General features: G+C 46.8%; 1 protein-coding gene across 9 annotated transcripts in view; it reads right to left on the bottom strand.

Moving 5' to 3' along the window:
• The window catches only part of COL16A1 (collagen type XVI alpha 1 chain), a 136,295-nt gene that overhangs the window by 64,526 nt on the left and 54,040 nt on the right, over nt 1-17,729 (bottom strand). For all 9 annotated transcript variants that reach the window (XM_083751592.1, XM_083751591.1, XM_083751594.1 and 6 more), the window contains exons 11-18: nt 17,640-17,666; nt 16,224-16,286; nt 15,893-15,934; nt 15,734-15,778; nt 9,465-9,500; nt 8,908-8,970; nt 5,439-5,483; nt 5,251-5,346 (exon numbers count right to left, since the gene is read on the bottom strand). In XM_083751592.1, coding sequence (XP_083607718.1) covers nt 5,251-5,346; nt 5,439-5,483; nt 8,908-8,970; nt 9,465-9,500; nt 15,734-15,778; nt 15,893-15,934; nt 16,224-16,286; nt 17,640-17,666 — 417 coding nt within the window. The remainder of the gene's footprint in view (nt 1-5,250; nt 5,347-5,438; nt 5,484-8,907; nt 8,971-9,464; nt 9,501-15,733; nt 15,779-15,892; nt 15,935-16,223; nt 16,287-17,639; nt 17,667-17,729) is intronic.

The raw sequence follows: 17,729 nt of genomic DNA, 5'->3' as shown, positions 1-17,729 counted from the left end.
CAGAAGCTGAATGATCCACCGAGGTCATTGCTATTCCAAACAGGACCCACAATATGTGCCACTTCTGCTACTTCTTGACTCTCTCTTTCCAGGCACAGGTGCACGCTTAAAAGCTCTGCATCTAACAATTTGTTTTTGTTTGTTTTTTGCCCTGGGAATTTCCCCATGAAAACCAGCTCTTTAGCACCCAGTCAGAGCAAACACCAATTCAGGATTTCTGTGAATTGCCCCTTGCTCCAATTGACCTTTAAAGAGCGGGTTTTTGCGGAGAGAGCTCTGGGGAAGGAAAAAAAAAAGATGCCTGGAAGTGGAGCACAGGCCATGCCTGGGGAGCGTGAAGGAAAGGTAAGTGTGAATAAGGCCAAGATTTGCTCTGCCCATTACATACCCTGTATAACTTTGAACCCATGACTATGGAAAGCATAACAGAGGGGAAGCTGCATTGCAGTCTTCTAAACACTCATGCCCTTTCTTACCGTGTGTACATTTGGCATATTTCTATGTAATTTAACCTGAGTTTGATCTTTCCTTCATTCCTTCTATCTTGGTTATGGAGCTGTTAAATTATGCTGACAGGGTGGGAATGTGTGTACTTGCCCTTTCCCAAGCTGATCGCACTATCCTCCATCCAGGCAAGCAAGCAAGCCAGAGGCATTATCAGAGTTCAAGGGAACATTCCAGCCAAAGAGGATATGGAGCAAGGCAGGTGAAGGCGGGTGGGAGGGCAGGGGAAAGAAGCTGTGGCCAGGGAGGTGGGTTGGTGTTGCCTGGGGAGAGTCCCAAGGGCCAGGCAGAGAGGCCTGGAGGGTCACATTTTGCCCCTGGACCCATGGTTCCCCACCCGATATGGAACCCTAAGTGGATGAGAATATATGAAAGATTGGACTCCCAGGGGTAGAGGCAGCTGGCTGGCACTGGCTGGCACTGGCTGACTGGTTGGGTGGTATCTGGAGGAAGATAAGAATGAATTGCACATACAGGCTTCCTCCAGGGCCCCTATTTCAGATTCCTGAAAAGCAGCTCCTCTTAGCAATTCTTTTCACAAAGCTGTCAGTGCTGTGAGCATTGTTTAGGCTCAACACCCACTGGCTGTTGCTCGATGTTTCTCCTGGCTGCCAGTGGCTGCGCTGGAACAAGACCAAAATTCTATAAATGCCTTTCTTTCTTTCTTTCTTTCTTTCTTTCTTTCTTTCTTTCTTTCTTTCTTTAACACTTTTGAAAAATAACCAAAACAAACACAAAAGACAATGAAAAATACCACCAGAGCAATGCTGTGGTTGGGCCAACAGCTTAATGAGGAACTGTAAGGAATTAAAGGGGTTTGTTTGCACATGACACTGCAGGCGGTGCAAGTTTTAAAAAGAACTCCAAATTCTGCGCCTAATTTTTCAAATTGAAAGCTCGCACACATTTTTGTTTGCACAATAAAATATGTAACCTAGATTTGGGTCAATGCATTTGCTCACATTTACTCTTCCTGACCCTCTGCTGTTCCTCGCCATTCCCTTCCCTTGTCTCCTGATATTACCTGCCCTCTGCTATCAAAAGATAGATGTAAGCTCCCTGGGGCAGAGCCTTTCTTCTTTGCATAGTGCTGTAATTCTCACCCTTATAATCTGCTGCTTATCAGAAAGAGGGATAAAGGGGTAAAGCAGAACATCAGATCCAGATTCTCTCCTGGATCCCTGTGAAGTCCTGCTCAGCATCACCTGCTTCCCTTCATGTCATCTGATGCTATTGCTTACATGTTTCCTAATTTATCTCCACAACCATAAGGCCTGGAAACATATTTTTAAAACTTAACAAAATCCTGTGGTTAGTGAGGAGTGCTATAAACAACGGAAGGGGTTTCTTGGTTATGTTTGGAAAAATTAAAAGAAGAACTAAGAAGCAGTAGGCTTGCTGCTTGGGGAAGTGGGGTGAAGAGTTAACAGATGAGAGAGAGGAGGAGAAACTATTCAACTCTTGTATTGCCTCAAGGGGGGTTATGTCTGACTTAGAAAAAGAAGAAATGATTATGAGTGATTTGTAGTCCAGGAGGTGGTTAAAGAACACCAAGCTACTTCCAATGAGTTCAGATCTCCAGGGTCAGATGAATGAAAACCCTGGTTGCTGAAGGAGTAATTAATCAGATGCTTTCACCCTTTAATAATTCTTGGAGAACAGGTGAGGTTCTAGAAGAGACCTGAGATGGGCAAATGTTGTCCCTGTCTTCAAAAAGAGGGGAAAGGAGCAACCAGAAAACTACAGACCAATTTATCTGACATTAGGCAAAATTCTAGAACAGATTATTAAGTGCTTGTTCTGTGAGCATTTAGAAAAGAAAGTATGGCTTGCTAAGAGCTGCCACAAGTCAAGTATATCAAGAACAAGCCATACCAAATCAAGCTTGCCTCATTTTTTGATAGAGTTAGAAGTCAGGTAGATCATGGGAATGCCATGGACATAATAGGTCTTGATTTCAGTAAAGCATTTGACAAGGTCTCTCATAATATGCTTGTGGACAAGATGGTGCAATGTGGGCTGGATTATACTATTATTTGGTGGAAACACAGATGGTTGAGCTATCATGCCCAGCAAATGTTTATTAAGGGTTTTGCATAAAACTGGAAGGAGGTCTTGAATAAAGTGCCACAAGGCTCTGTCCCAAGCCCTGTGAATGATTTTAATAAGGGTGCAGAGGAGATGATGCAAAGCCAAGAGGGATAGCTAAATAGAATCAAGATTCAAAATGATCTTGATGAGCTGGAATATTGGGCTAAAACCAATAAGAGGAAAATTCAACAGAGGCAAATATAGTCCTTCATTCAAGTGCAAGGAATCAGAATCACATGTACAGGATGGGAGAGACTTGGTTTGGCAGTGGTACATATAAAAAGAATGTATGCGCAGTGCCTTTCCCCCAGGGGGTATTCAAAGGCACATCTTTTTGTTGTTGTTAAAAAGTGTGGCACTTTCTGTAACAACTTCATGGTGATTACCAGCACCTTAAAAAAAAAAAAAAGATTAAAGCACTGTCTATGCCCCTTAGTTTATTACAGGCTGAACATGAGCCAGCAGTCCAATGTAGCTGCTGAAAAAGCTAATGCAATCATAGGCTGTTCAAATCATGAGAATTAATAGGTCCACTGGTTGGGCTGCATTTGAAGTTCTGTGTCCAGTTCAGTGTGCCACATTTTGAGGACATGGAAAACCTAGAGCATGTCTAGAGGTCTGGAACCAAATTCTATGACGGATGGTAGAAAGAGCTGAGTAGGCATAGGCTGAAGAAGAGGTGGTTAAAGGGGGAGATAGGAGAGTTGCCTCCAAATATCCTAAGGGCAGGATCTATTGGACTGCAGGATCTACTTCATTTTTACCTAAAACACCGAGGTCCACCAACCAGAGTCAGGTGCATTACAGTAAGAGCGTAAGAGATCTGTTGCTGGATCAGGCCAATGGGCCACCTATTCTGGCATCCTGTTTTCACAGGCCAACCAGATGCCCCAAGAGGAAGCCTGACATAATTAAGAAGCTGATATGGGAGTATGCAGCCTCCCTTGTTGCCCCAAGGAAATGGGGAACACTGCCTTGCCTGCTGTGGCCATAAATCACCCCCGGATTCGAAAGAAGGGGGTGAGGGCACTAGGCACAAAGCTCTTGTGTGGGTCCGGCTCTCCCAGACGCTGTCTCTGATTGCGCACTAGCTGCATCAGCTCAAAATAAACAATTAGAGAGAGAAGCAAATGCACATACTTCAAGTGTAGATCGGGAGTAAAGACTGCTAATTAAAGGGATCTCTGTGAAGTGGAAGCGACGGGCTGGATTTAACAATAAATCAAGAAGAAGAGCCATCAAAGGATTGGTATGTTGCGGAACTGAAAAAGGGAGGGGGAAAAACTTTTCTTTTTTTGTCTTATGTGAGTACCTAATAACACCCCCCCCCCCAAGAAAAGAATTGTTGCAATTACTGATCACAAGCAGGAGGATTAAGAAATGTGTGGAAATAAATTACTAATCAAAGACATGGCTGGTGGGAAGATCGGGAAGGAATGAAAGTTCTGTGTGATGCAGCAATAAAAAGAGATTTGTTATGGCAGGCCTGCCTACAGGAGGACGAGGGGGAGGAGGACCATGGCGTGTTACTATATCGGAATGTGAGTTGGACCTGGCAGGGCCCCCTGAGAAAATTGATGAGAGACTGGCAGGCCTGTGGAAATCAACGGACAGACTGTGGGAATGTTTTGTACGGAGGTGCGGAAATGGCGTCTGGTTTTTTTTGACATGGCTCTTGGAGGAGTGTAAAATCCACACAGGATATAACAACGTTTGTTTTCAACCCGCTTCTGGAGACTATCAGAGACCACAAAGAAAGGAATATATGATAACAACAAGAAGATGAGGAAAACAACAAAGAGAAGGTACATTAAAGCAGCAGCAAGAGAGATGTCTGGATCCCATTCAGAGCACGAAGTATGGGTACCCCCAACAAAAATTTAAAAATTTGGCTGTGTAATTTGGAACTAATGTGATTTGGAATTAATGTGATGTGATTGGCTTGTTAATAAAAATTATTGTTTTTTAAAAAAGAGGAGGCCTGGAAAGTGACGTAGGTATGGGAAGAATTAACGAACAGGGTACCTCTGAGCACATGTTCAGACCAGGAATCTGTGATCAGTACCACCACCCAGCCTAATTCTTCTCAGTCCACCGCCCGCCCGCCCCAAGCAGGCTACAAGGAGTTTTAACCACAAGCTGCACTCAAAAATAAGGGCCAACTGAGGCATTTCATTTCATGGGACAAACTGGGCATGCTGTAGAAGACCCAAGGGCAGAGCACCTTACTTTCCCCCTAGTTCAAAGCAGATATTTGGGACATGGGTGTGTGTGTGTGAATTGGGAAATCACACAGTGCCACAGTGCTTGGGGAAGTTGGTGTGAAACTCCCCCCCCCCCATTTCCCTGAGGCGAATTATCTTCCACAAATTGTCGTTTGCCTTGCAGGGAAGAACCTACATGTTTCTATTCCATCCATGTGGCAAATAGCAGCTTTGGAAAGAGGGAGGTTTAGATCAGGAAAATGGAACTGGGGACAGCAGGGGTTAAATGCCCCCACCTGCCAGTGCCAATCTGATTTGTCTCCACCCACCAGCAAAAGACCTGCATACCTAGTTTGGCACATCATCACAATTATCTAAGCCATAATTTTAACAAAGGATTGAAGCCGTGAAGGAGCCAGAAATGGAAGGCAGGCAGAAATGAAAGTCTTACTGGTTTTCCTGGGAGGCCAATTCCAGGTGGACCCGGCCGGCCTGGGGGTCCTGGTTCCCCAGCGAGACCTTCAGGACCCACGAACCCTGGGTCACCCTAAAAAGACAGGCACAGTTGTTACTAGTGACAAGCCCATGAGTAGAATGCTGGCTCCCCCACCTCACCCCCCGAGAGAAGCATAATCGTACCTTCTGGCCTTTGGGTCCCACAACACAAATCTCCCCAGGCCGGCCCTGGTTAGGAAGAAAAGGCAGGATGCATGAGGGAGGGGCTTCTTTCCACTTAACAGGGTCAAATTGTCAGAGTCTGCAGAGCTTGAATTATTATTTATTAAATTTATATACCACCCTATACCTGTAGGTATGAACTGTAGGTATGAATGGGGGGCCTCATGGGCTGAGGGTGGGGATTAGTCAAGGGAGTGCCTGTGGGGGGTATATTCTGAGGCTTCAGAACTCCCTTTGAGTGTGAGAGCCATGTTCTCTTTTAAACAATCTTCCAGGGACCACATTCAGCAGGGCATAACAACAAATGAGAATTTCCCCCTTTGTACAATATTCTAGTCTCTCTCTCTCTCTCTCTCTCTCTCTCTCTCTCTCTCTCTCACACACACACACACACACACACACACACACAAATGCCACACACATACTTCTGTCCTCCATCCATCCAAGCAGGCAGCATTAGCAGAGTTCAAGGGCACAATCTCCCTGATCTATGTACCAGCCTGGATAGCTCAGCTGGTTAGAACATGGTTCTGATAATGTCAAGGTTGCAGGTGTGTATTTCTGCATTGCAGGGGTTTGGACTGACTTTATACTATTGGCCTATCACGGGGGTCAATATTTCAACCCCTATCCTAGGGTGCAGAACCTCAGGTCTAGGGGGCAAATATGGTCCTCTAGGCCTCTCTAGGATTCTTCCCAGCTCACACATCCCCAGCCATACACCGTCGTCCAATGAAACACCCATCACTGGCCATACTTTGCACTCTCCTTGGGTGCTTTTGCCTGTCTAGAATTGCATTAAAATGTGAAGAGGTCTCCCCTACCCTATGGATTCAGCAGGGTTCCTCTTATGTCATGTTCCTCCATGACCCTGGCTCAGTCGAGGAGATATCAATGAAGAGAAGTACAAGGTGCTGTGTGGTTTCTCTATTCTGAGCAATCATTCTAAAGTCCCTACTCTTCTGATACAGGAAGCCAGAATGGACAATAATAGCTCAGGGGGAAATGATACAACAGAGTTAACAGGGAAATGTCACCCAAAGTAGTATGAGCATTCATGCTTCGAAATGCATCTCCATGTGGTGAAAATGAGATTTGATGATGGGAGACACAGCAATGATGGGAAATGCAACATTTGTTTTCAACAGCTCAGCTTCCAGTATCATATCTCAGTTTTGCCAGGCAGGAACACATTCATATGAGGAAGCAACAAATGAAGGATTTCAGGGAGATGTCAAATAAAAACTCTTAAATGCTATTTTGGTTGGTGAACTGATGAGTAATCTTCCTCATACATTTTTCTTTAACCTCAAGGGTGTTTATTTGGATAATAAACTTCTTTTTACATCTGAAGGATTCAGATTTGAACAACACCATAAGAGCAACTTCCCAGTGGCATTGTTCACTGTTTGAAGTATCCTTACCAGCTAGAGAAGATCAAAGCTTGGGTCACACAGATAAGTCAGCCAGTGATCTATGAATAACTTGCATGTGTGATTGGCTGAGCCATCACAGACACACCAGAGGATGAAGTTTCAGATGACCCTCCCCAAACAAACAAACAAACAAACCAGGACACACACACACACACACAGGGCTCTGTTCACAGTAGGGATGGGAAGAAAGTTGGCCTGGTTCACATTTTATTGTAAAGCTATCTAATTCACACTTCCTGAGGCAACATGCAAACCAAAATGCAACTATCCTTCAAAATTTACACTTCTACAAATCTTGTAATACAGTTCTTCAACCAAACAATGCATACAGAAATGCATATATTAGTGGAGAGTGTGTATAATAATCAATACTAGGGGAGTTTGCTTGAACAAATGGTATATTAGGGAAAATTGCAGTTTCTGCATTAGGAGATATGTGCGCTAACCTGCTGACAAATTTTCATGATAACTTTTTTTTAAAAAAGCACCACAAAATTATGCAGAAATGTGGTGATCTAAACTTGAGATGTGGAAAAACGAGAAACAAAGTGCACCAAAACTAACAGATTTGCCCCAATTCTAACCATGCATGTGTAGAGCAGCTCTTTGGCTGTGTACACATTACCATTTACTCTGGCTTCAGTGTGCTCCCACAGGTGGTGTTTGTAACATTAAGCCACATTCACTGAGGTGTGTATGTTTGGGACAGTCATTGCACATGCACAGATGACAGCTTCATTTTGGGGGGTGGGGTTTGCAGGCACGCATTGCCAATCAGGTGGTGTGCATCAGGGGAAGACATCCCCACCCCTTCACTAGTGTGTTCAGGAACATGCAAAGGCCACCTTGTTGTGTTTAAATATGTATAAGGTAAAGGTAAAGGATCCCTGGACGGTTAAGTCCAGTCAAATGCAACTATGGGGTTGTGGCATTTATCTCACTTTCAGGCCGAGGGAGCTGGCGTTTGTCCACAGACAGTTTTCTGGGTCATGTGGCCAGCATGACTAAACCACTACTGGCGCACGGAGGACCATGACGAGTGCCAGAGCGTGCAGAAACATTGTTTACCTTCGCGACGCAGTGGTACCTGTATATCTACTTGCACTGGCATGCTTTCGAACTGCTAGGTTGGCAGGAGCTGGGACAGAGCAATGGGAGCCCACCCGGTTGCAGGGATTCGAACCTCCAACCTTCTGATCAGCAAGCCCAAGAGGCTCAGTGGTTTAGACCACAGCGCCACCCGCGTCCCTAATGTGTACAGTAACATGCAAAGGCCACCTTGTTGTGTTTAAATGTGTATATAGCCTAAGTAAGGGTCTTCCTGGCAGATTCAGAGAAGTGAAGACATGAGGACTGCCCAAATCTAGGAAGGGAGCCAAAAAGCCACACAGCAAACACTGCAGCATGTGCAGGACTCTCCAGATCTTAATTTGTGAGGAATAGGACTGGGAAGAGAATCACTCAAAGTTAATGCTCAAGCAATCCTTTTGGTGGGGGAAGTAAATCCAGGCCTCTGAACAGGAGAGGAATTCACTGTTTTCTTTGTAATATGTTTGCATATTGGCTTTGCTGTCATGTGGGGGGCACTTCTTATTTTTAACTTTCTTTCATGCCGTGGCAGGAACAAGACTTTGCTCTTGGTTGTCCTGTGGACTATTTTCTTAATCCCCAAATTAGCCAGATGTCTTGGTGTTCTCAGGCATTTGGGAAAGGGTAATCATGGCAGCCATCTCTCACACACCCCAAAATGCCGAAATAACTGAGCAGGTAGTGGCAAAATACAGTTAAAAAAATAATAATGAAGGAAGCTGATCTTGCAGCCATATGAAAGGGCAGTAACAAATTCTGGTGCACTTAACCCCTGAAAAGTCAGAAATGGTCCCCAAATGCATGGTATTCAGGGTACAATCCTAAGTACAGAGAAAGAAGAAAAAGAGAAGGAGGGCTGGAAGAAGAGAATGTAAAAGAGAGAGAATCAAAATTGCACAACTTACATCACGCCCTGGGCTTCCTGGTTTTCCTTGAAGACCAAAGTCGCCCTTATCACCCTTTTGCCCCTAAAGAAAACAACAGATGACATGTCTTAGCAATTAATTCAGTTTCTGCCTTGGCCTCACTCCAGTAGAGCCTTCATCAACCTGGTGCCCTCCAGACGCTTTGGACTGCAACTTCCATGATGGGAGTTGTGGTCCAAAACATCTGGAGGGTGCCAGGTTGGGGAAGGCCCCTAGGGTCATCTCATTATTGCCATAGTCTGGCACCCCCTGCTTCCCTGCCTGACATCCAGTCCTTGTAGCCAGCCAGAGGCCCTCAGTTCTTCTAGCTAATATCACCGCTTCCCTGGAGAGCTCTTGTAAGTCATTTCTCTGAAAGCTAGGAGGCAGTTTGGGAACATTCTGGATGAAACGTAGCATCAAGACGCAGGAAATAAACAAACAAGACAAATAAATAAAGTTCTTGTAGCAGGACCTTCTGTGATGGGAGAACAACCTTCAAGGGGTCAGCGTCTTCCCTTGGGCCAACTATTCCTTCTCAAAGCTGGGGTGCTTACCTTTTGGCCAACTGTTCCAGCCAATCCCGGAGGTCCCTGTTAGAAACATAATGGATTATTTATTAGTGGTGTAGATTTGTTAAGTCCATGCTATCCCAAATGCTGAGGGCTGGTTTGATCATATAAGCATACACATATAAGCCTAAGGACTTTCACGACTGTCATTTGGAGGGGGAGGGGAGTTATTAGCATCCCTTTCTACACCATCCCAGCCTGAGGCCATGAAAGCACTCCCATCATGCTCAGACAGTAATAAGTATACTGTTGTTATATACAATTTTAATGACTGTACTGTTTTAATTGATTTTTTTTTTGCTTCATTTGTGCCCACTTTGTGATCATCTGTTGATATTCATTGGGGGTGTGGGTGGGTGGGGATGAAATAATAAAAAAGTAACTTGGGTATCTGAAATAAGTAGCTCAAGGCAGATCCACACCTGTTCTGGAGCTACCATTTCCAGCACTCTGAATGAACTACAGTTCCCAGGTTTCTTTGGGAAAATTACGTGCTTTAAATGTGCACTGAATATGCTTTAAATGCATAGTGTGGATCTATTCTCTGTCCCTTTACTGAGACAACATTTTCCACAGCTTTCCCATTCCATCCCATCAGGAGCTGTCCAGGGTCCTGACTTTACCTGCTTAGGCCAGAAAGGACTCTGTTTTTTGCTTCCAGTTTCTACATGGGACCCAAGCCCCTATAGAACAAGACAGGGGCTACTGTAAAGCATTAAATGGAATACGGTGGCAGCGGAAGTGGTGAAGCCTCTGTCAACCATTAGCTAAGCTGCCTACCTGTCACATAAGGAATGGGTTCTGGCTGCCATTGGTTGAATTGCTCTGATCTCAGAGAGAGAGGTGAAGCAGCAGCAAGGGCCTAGAAAAAGAGGAGGCAGAGGCCTGAAAAGGCAGAAGAAAATAGGAAAGGAAGGTTGGATTCTGGGAGAATGGAGGAGGCCAAAGGGAGATGAGAGAGGGAACAGGCAGAGAGGAGAATGGTTTGCCAACAGCAGCTCTTAAGTGAGAGAGGCTAAATTATTCATATCAATTTGAAATACAAAGCAAAAGTCCTTGGCTCTGACAAAATATATAGTGCCACTATATTTCTGGGTTTTTGTTAATGCATTAGGTGGACAGGGCAGGATACAGCTGGCCAGGCACAGACACACAGAGACACACACAGTGTCATGACAGGCCTGACCACAAGATGCCGTGACTAAATATTTATCATTCACAGTATAAACTTTGGCCCAGCACACACTGGCCTTAATTCAAATCAGCAGCTTTCAAAGTGGGAAAGAAGAACAGACGTTTTGCAAAACAGCAAACTGGAGATTGCAAAGAGACAAGTGGCTGGTCAGCAAAAGGTCAGAGCAGGGTGACTTGGGCCAAGTTGAAGTGACATTCGATGGACACAGCCCTGCTAAGGTCAGGTTAAACCAAGAAGGCTAAGGAGTAGGGGCTGAATTTGATGCATCTATGCATAGATGTCTGTGGAGCTTATTAACTAGAGAACCCGGAAGAATGAATGAAGAAGCCGCTGAGTGGACCAATCTCTGAAAGCAAGATGCAGGCATATGCAAGATTCTGGGTCCCACAGCACTCTTTGGCATCAAAGGTCAGTCTAAAAAAGTTCTGTCCAACGCCAGATGATGAACAAGGACAGGCTATCAGAGTTTGGGCCCCTGGGGATAGTCTCTCTGTCCTCATCCCTTAATCCTTACAAAGGTGGTAAACCTGCAGCTGATCTGCAACCCTTCAGGTTGCAAGTCAGGGTCTCACATGATCAGATTGTTTTCTACACTAAACAATTCTCTGCATGCATAAAACAAAATGTCACAGTGATAACAATGGTAGTGCATTCTGATCAAGTGGGTTTTTATTAAGCACAGGCAGGCAGTGGGTCATTTAAGATTGGTAACTGTCAGGGAACTGACATCGGAGCCGAGTGGAGAGGCAAGGCTCCCCAATGATGCCGGAGAGGGAACCGGCAAGGAGAGAGAGAGAGCTTCCACTGGGGAAGGAAACCAAGGTGACACCAGGAAGAAAGGAGGGGCTGAGAGTACTTTGGAGGGGAGGCTCCGAGACTCTTCCAGTGAGGTCAGTGAGGAAAGTGCAGGACCACCCCTTGGCACACCCACTCTGCACAGAAGGCTTTCACGCAGAGAAGCGAGGAGGAGATTATCCGTTAAGGGATTCTTATTTTGGAGGAAGTTTAGGAAACGCCCACTGACGGATTCTGCCAGTGATTGAGACAGTCGCGTTTTTAGGGCTGTCAAACCGGGAAAAGGTCCAGCTACGTAGCCAGCTCGGAGCAGTTTGGATTTACGCGCAAGCAACCCCAATTCCCATTACAGCAATCCATCAGTCCCCCTAAGTTGCTTGTGCGCGGAGCAGCAGAGGCAGCATCATGAGTCAAACAGGAGGAGCTGGCGCCGGAGAGGGGGCCAGAGGAGGACCAACTCTGGAGGAGAGAAACAGAGATTTGGAACAGCAACTGGCTATACTAGCGGCGCGGCTGGATGAAAGGCGGACTCAAGATGCCCAGGGGAAGCCCACCCCCATCGCCAGGAAGGTACCAGGACTAGTGCAGAAGTTTGGGGGCAACCCCAGAGATTATAACGCATTTAAGACCGAAGTGCAGTATGCACTGGACCTGCAGTATGATGACTTTGTAGACGATGGGGGGAGAGTCGCTTTTGTGGTGGGGCATCTGGAAGGGAGGGCCAGAGATTGGGTCAGACCCTTAATGGCGGCGGAGAATGCTGCTTTGAAGGATTAGAGAAAGTTTTTTAGTGCCATGGATCACATGTTCTCGAGTGATGTGGAGCTAAGCGTAACTCGCAAAGAACTGATGGGGTGCAAACAAGGGAACCAGTCAGTGAGAGAGTACTGGTCGCGATTTGCGATGTTGATCCATAAACTTGGGTGGGAACTGAGTTCTGAACCAGTACAAATGTTATTTGAGGAAGGCTTATCCCCTTGGGTGAGAGATGAACTTTCCCGCTCTCCCCGTCCGGAATCGATGGACCAGCTGACCAAGTTGGCGCTTGCTGTGGGAGTGAGGCAAGAGACGCACGCTTTGGAAAGGCGGGAAGGGAGAGCAGAGCGTTGGTATGACAACCGCATTCCAGACGTGCCGGCGCCAACTGCGCCTCCCGGGGAACCAATGGAGATTGGAGGAGCGCGCGCGGGGGGGGGCGGGTTTCAAACTCCAGCGAGGTCCGTAAGAAGGAGGGGAAAGCAAATAAGAAGTGTTTCCTCTGCCAGCAGCCGGGACATTTTGCCAGTGTCTGCCCTCAGAAAAAGGCGTGGCAAGGAATGGTGGGGGCATTTGGGAGTGAGGAGGAAAGAGAGAAGGAGCAGGGAAACGGCAATGCTTGGCTGCAGGAAAGCGGGCACAGCAGCCAGGCGAGCAACCAGTAGAAGTGCCCAAACCAGACCCTCCCCGAGCAGCAATAGCTATAGAGGTGGTGCTAGAACTCCCCAACGGACACCCAATCAAAGTGAAGGCGCTGCTGGATTCAGGCAGTTCTTGCAACTTCTTTAGCAAGGACTTTGCGCTGGAACACCAGCTCAATGTGGTGCCTCTAGAACATCCCTTGCAAGTAACAACTATTGATGGGAGAGAACTCTGGGGGGGGGGGAGTTACCCACCAGACCCCGCCCATGAAAATGACGGTCTCCAGACACACAGAGACAATTGCATTTCACGTAGCCACATTAGCAGGACCACCTATCATACTGGGAATGAGTTGGCTAGCACTGCACGACCCAGTAGTAGGGTGGCACCAGCGGACAGTCACCTTTGGGTCGGCTCACTGCGTAGAGCACTGCCACGGGGGGGGGGGGGGGGGAAACCTGAGGATGGCAGTAGCCAGGGTGGCAGGGATGGCGGTAGGGGAAAAGGGGAAGGTACCACCTCAGTACGCCGACTTGGAAGAAGTCTTCAGCGAGAAGGAGGTGGATAGGCTACCCCCTCACAGGCCCTTTGACTGTCAGATCAACCTGCTCCCAGATGCTCAGCTGCCAGTGGGTAAGCTGTACGCCATGTCAGATAGGGAGATGCAGGAATTGCGGAAGTTTATTGACAAGAACCTGAAGAGAGGTTTCATACGGGAATCTAGGGCGGTGGGGGGGAGTCCAGTGTTCTTTGTGGACAAGCGAGACTCCAAGGAGCCCAGGCTCATCGTAGATTATAGGGGGGTCAACAGGGTGTCGGAACCAGTGACCTTCCCAATGCCCAGAATTGATGACATTTTGACCAGGGTACGGAAGGGGAAGATTTTTACCAAACTGGACCTTCGGGGGGCGTACAATTTGATAAGGATGAGGGAGGGGGATGAATGGAAAACCACCATGTTCACTTCTCTGGGGGCCTTTGAGTACTTAGTTATGCCCTTCGGATTACAATCCGGCTCAAGCACGTTTCAAGCTTTCATGCACCACATGCTAGGGTCCCTGCTGTACAAGAATTGCGTGGCTTTCTTGGACGACGTGCTAATCTACTCGGAGAACGAAGAGCAGCATGTAAAAGACATCAGGGAGGTGCTGAAAAGACTGCAGGAGCACCAGCTGTGGGTCAAGCTGGAGAAGTGCCAATTCCACGCGTGAGAGGTGGAGTTCCTGGATTACAGGTTGTCGGACAAAGGCTTAGCCATGGACCCAGGCAAGGTGCAGGCAGTGCTGGAGTGGAAGTCTTCCAAGAACCGGAAAGACGTGCAGAGGTTCTTGGGGTTTGGAAACTTCTATAGGAAGTTCATCAAGAACTATGCCCATTTGACGGCACCCATAACTGATTGTCTCAGCAGTAAGAAGAAGTTTGAATGGACGGAAGAGGCCCAGCGGTCCTTTGAAAAACTAAAGAGGGCTTTCGCATCGGAAGAGCAACTCCTACACGTGGACCTGCAGAAGCCGATGCGGCTGGAGACGGACGCGTCAGACAGAGCGGTGGGGGCGATATTGCTCCAACCGGGAGATGGGTGTGTGTGGAAGCTGTGCGCCTTTTTCTCAAGGAAGCTAAACAAGTCAGAACAAAACTACATGGTGTATGATCGGGAACTACTGGCGATTCATGAGGCTTTTCGACGCTGGAGACATTTTCTAATAGGGGCACAGCACAAGATCCAGGTGTGCACGGACCATAAGAACCTGGAGTATTGGAGAACTGCGCAAGTCCTGAACCAAAGACAGGTGCGGTGGGCACAGGAGTTTTCCAAGTTTTACTTTGAGATTAGGTACATGCCTGGGAAGGAAAACGTCAGAGCAGACGCTCTCTCCCGCAAACCAGAGTACTTGGAAGGGGAGGGAGTGCCGGAAGTACGTCATGTCATACCCGAGGACCGATGGGTGTGTGGCGGAGTGTTGGTAGGGAGACAAGAACTAGCCGGGTTGACGAGGGAGGACCAGTACGCCCAAACCAAGATCAGGGAGATCCGAAATGCAGAAGAAAACCAGGGGGGTTTTGAGGTAAAGGAGGGGATAGCTCCTTCCAGGGGTTCCCTGCGTCACCGTCCAAAGAACGGACGGGGGAGGGGGAGGGCCCTGGGAGGGAGGTGGATGTCAGGGAACTGACATCGGAGCCGAGTGGAGAGGCAAGGCTCCCCAATGATGCCGGAGAGGGAACCAGCAAGGAGAGAGAGAGAGCTTCCGCTGGGGAAGGAAACCAAGGTGACACCAGGAAGAAAGGAGGGGCTGAGAGTACTTTGGAGGGGAGGCTCCGAGACTCTTCCAGTGAGGTCAGTGAGGAAAGTGCAGGACCACCCCTTGGCACACCCACTCTGCACAGAAGGCTTCCACACAGAGAAGCGAGGAGGAGATTATCTGTTAAGGGATTCTTATGTTGGAGGAAGTTTAGGAAACGCCCACTGACGGATTCTGCCAGTGATTGAGACAGTCGCGTTTTTAGGGCTGTCAAACCGGGAAAAGGTCCAGCTACGTAGCCAGCTCGGAGCAGTTTGGAATTTACGCGCAAGCAACCCCAATTCCCATTACAGTAACTAATCATTTAAAATTGCTACTAATCTATTGCAGGTAAGGCTGAAGAGAAATTTCATTCAAAATAATTTTCAACTTGAAATTGAAAAATACCTGGGCAGGAAAGCTCACCAATTTTCACAGTCCTAGCAGGAGCCTTCTCCCTCCTGGTGGTGCAAGAGCCAATGGTGTGTAAAGCCCTAAACAGATTGACACTAGGGGCTGATGGGAATTGCAGTCGAAAATTTCTGGAAGGCACTAGTTGGCAAAGCCTGCTGTGTATACATGCTTACCTTTTCTCCTTGATCTCCCTTCTCTCCCGGTGGGCCTTCAGCACACTTCAGAAAAGATAAGGAACAAACAGGCAGGGAGTTAGTAGGACAGCAACACTGGACAAAGAAGAGAGAAGCCAAACAGGCATGACCTCTTTCCAGGGTTGGGCAGCAGCTCACCTGTAATGGGGCTTCAGGTGAGATCCGGACACAGTCAGCACCCTGGAAAGTTAATAATAGAGTTACAGGTTTGTGGGTGGGCCAGCCTGGATTAAATTTGTATATTACCCTTCATCTGAAGTTCCCAGGGCAGTTCACAGATTAAAAATACTTTAAAATACAGACCAAAACCACAAAGTACATAACAATAATGATGATGATGATGTCAAACAAAGGTTTGGCATTGGGATTTGGATATGCCAATTCTCCCACATGGTAAAAGTGTTGATCCCCAAAGCATGTCAGCAAAGTTCCAAGTGTGACAGAGCGAGGAGAACCATGATGTACTTACACGATCGCCTTTCTCCCCTTTGGATCCATAGACTCCTGGTGGTCCACGTTCGCCTTTCCCACCCTGTGCGAAAAGAGAGAAGGAACTCCCTGAGAAAAGAACTGTTGTCATGCCATTGAAAAGAAAACAGAAGCTCTAGGCAGAAGACACTTCCGGAGCGCACAAATCAAACACAAAAGCCCACATGCTGTGGATGTGAGCAGCGCACAATACAAAAACATGACATCACTTGATGTCTGGATGCAAACACATATGCTAGTTTATTAATCTCTTTCAGATGTAAATGCCATCCTTGCCCTTCGCACACTCTCTCCCCAGTTAGGAGCAGGGAGTGAAAGGTGGGTAGGATATAGATAGAGAGGGGATGAGAAAGAGAGAGAGAAAGACAGGATGTCAGCAACAGCATGAGTGGGTGGCATTGGGAGGAATTTCTCCCACAGTCTGTTGATTAAGGTGTGCATAAGCATCAGCCACAATTTTGGCTTGAGGTCTCTAGTCTGAAAATGAATAGCAGGTTTAGCAGCTTTTCTAACATCAGTGGTTGTTTGCCTTCTTTACAAGTCTATCCATTTAAAATACATGACCTCTCAAAGAATCCTGAGGATTGTAGTTTGCTAAGGGTGCTGAGCATTGTATCTCTGTCAGGGTGCTGGCTATAGTTCCCAGGACTCTCAAACTACAATTCCCAGGATTCTTTGGGGGGAATCAATGTGCTTCAAATATATAATGTGTACAAAACCTCAGGCACCAGCAGGAACACTCTAGCCACCCTTATCATAAAATAATTACAAACACCCTGAAATAAAAATATTCGCAAATGACAGAAGTTGGATTGTGTGCAGTATCTGCAGTTAACAATATAAACATTTATAAACTGCTTACTGTTCAAAAACCTCTAAGCCAGCCTTTCTCAACCTGTGGGTCCCCAGATGTTGTTGAACTACAATTCCCATCACCCCTAGCTAGCAAGGCCAGAGCTCAGGAATGATGGGAGTTGTAGTCGAACAACATCTGGGGACCCACAGGTTGAGAACCACTGCAAGTGGTGACAGTAATTAAGCAGTAAGAGAAAATAACAAATCCCTAGTAACAATGAAAAAGGAGTGGTTGACATTTGAGCACATGGCCTGCATTATTGCCTGTTAGTATCAATACACAAATATGCACTCTAATTTGGGGAACATTCTGGATAAGGTAATTTACATGCTTAATATGTTGTAGTCCGTTCATTTATTTAATCCAGTCAGAAGAAGGCTTTAAAAGGAAATGCATAGTGATCAGCAGTCCTCTTTAGCCTTACTAATGATGGCAAGCCAGACAGCCAATTCTTGTAGGAATGTTAACTGCAGAAGATTAGGAATGTGGAGCCTGAAGCAGACACCACCATTTGGGATTCTGCTAAGGTGAAAGACTTACCTTTAAGCCCGGCGGACCCAGCGTGGCCTGAAGAGATAAAAACAAAATTAATGCACCTGCTAGACGCCTCAGCGATCATTCTGCATGCCA

The sequence above is a fragment of the Podarcis gaigeae genome (assembly GCF_964106915.1).
Source record: "Podarcis gaigeae genome assembly, chromosome: 8".
Classification (NCBI taxonomy): Eukaryota; Metazoa; Chordata; class Lepidosauria; order Squamata; family Lacertidae; genus Podarcis; species Podarcis gaigeae.
This window is presented reverse-complemented; position numbering and strand designations above follow the sequence as displayed.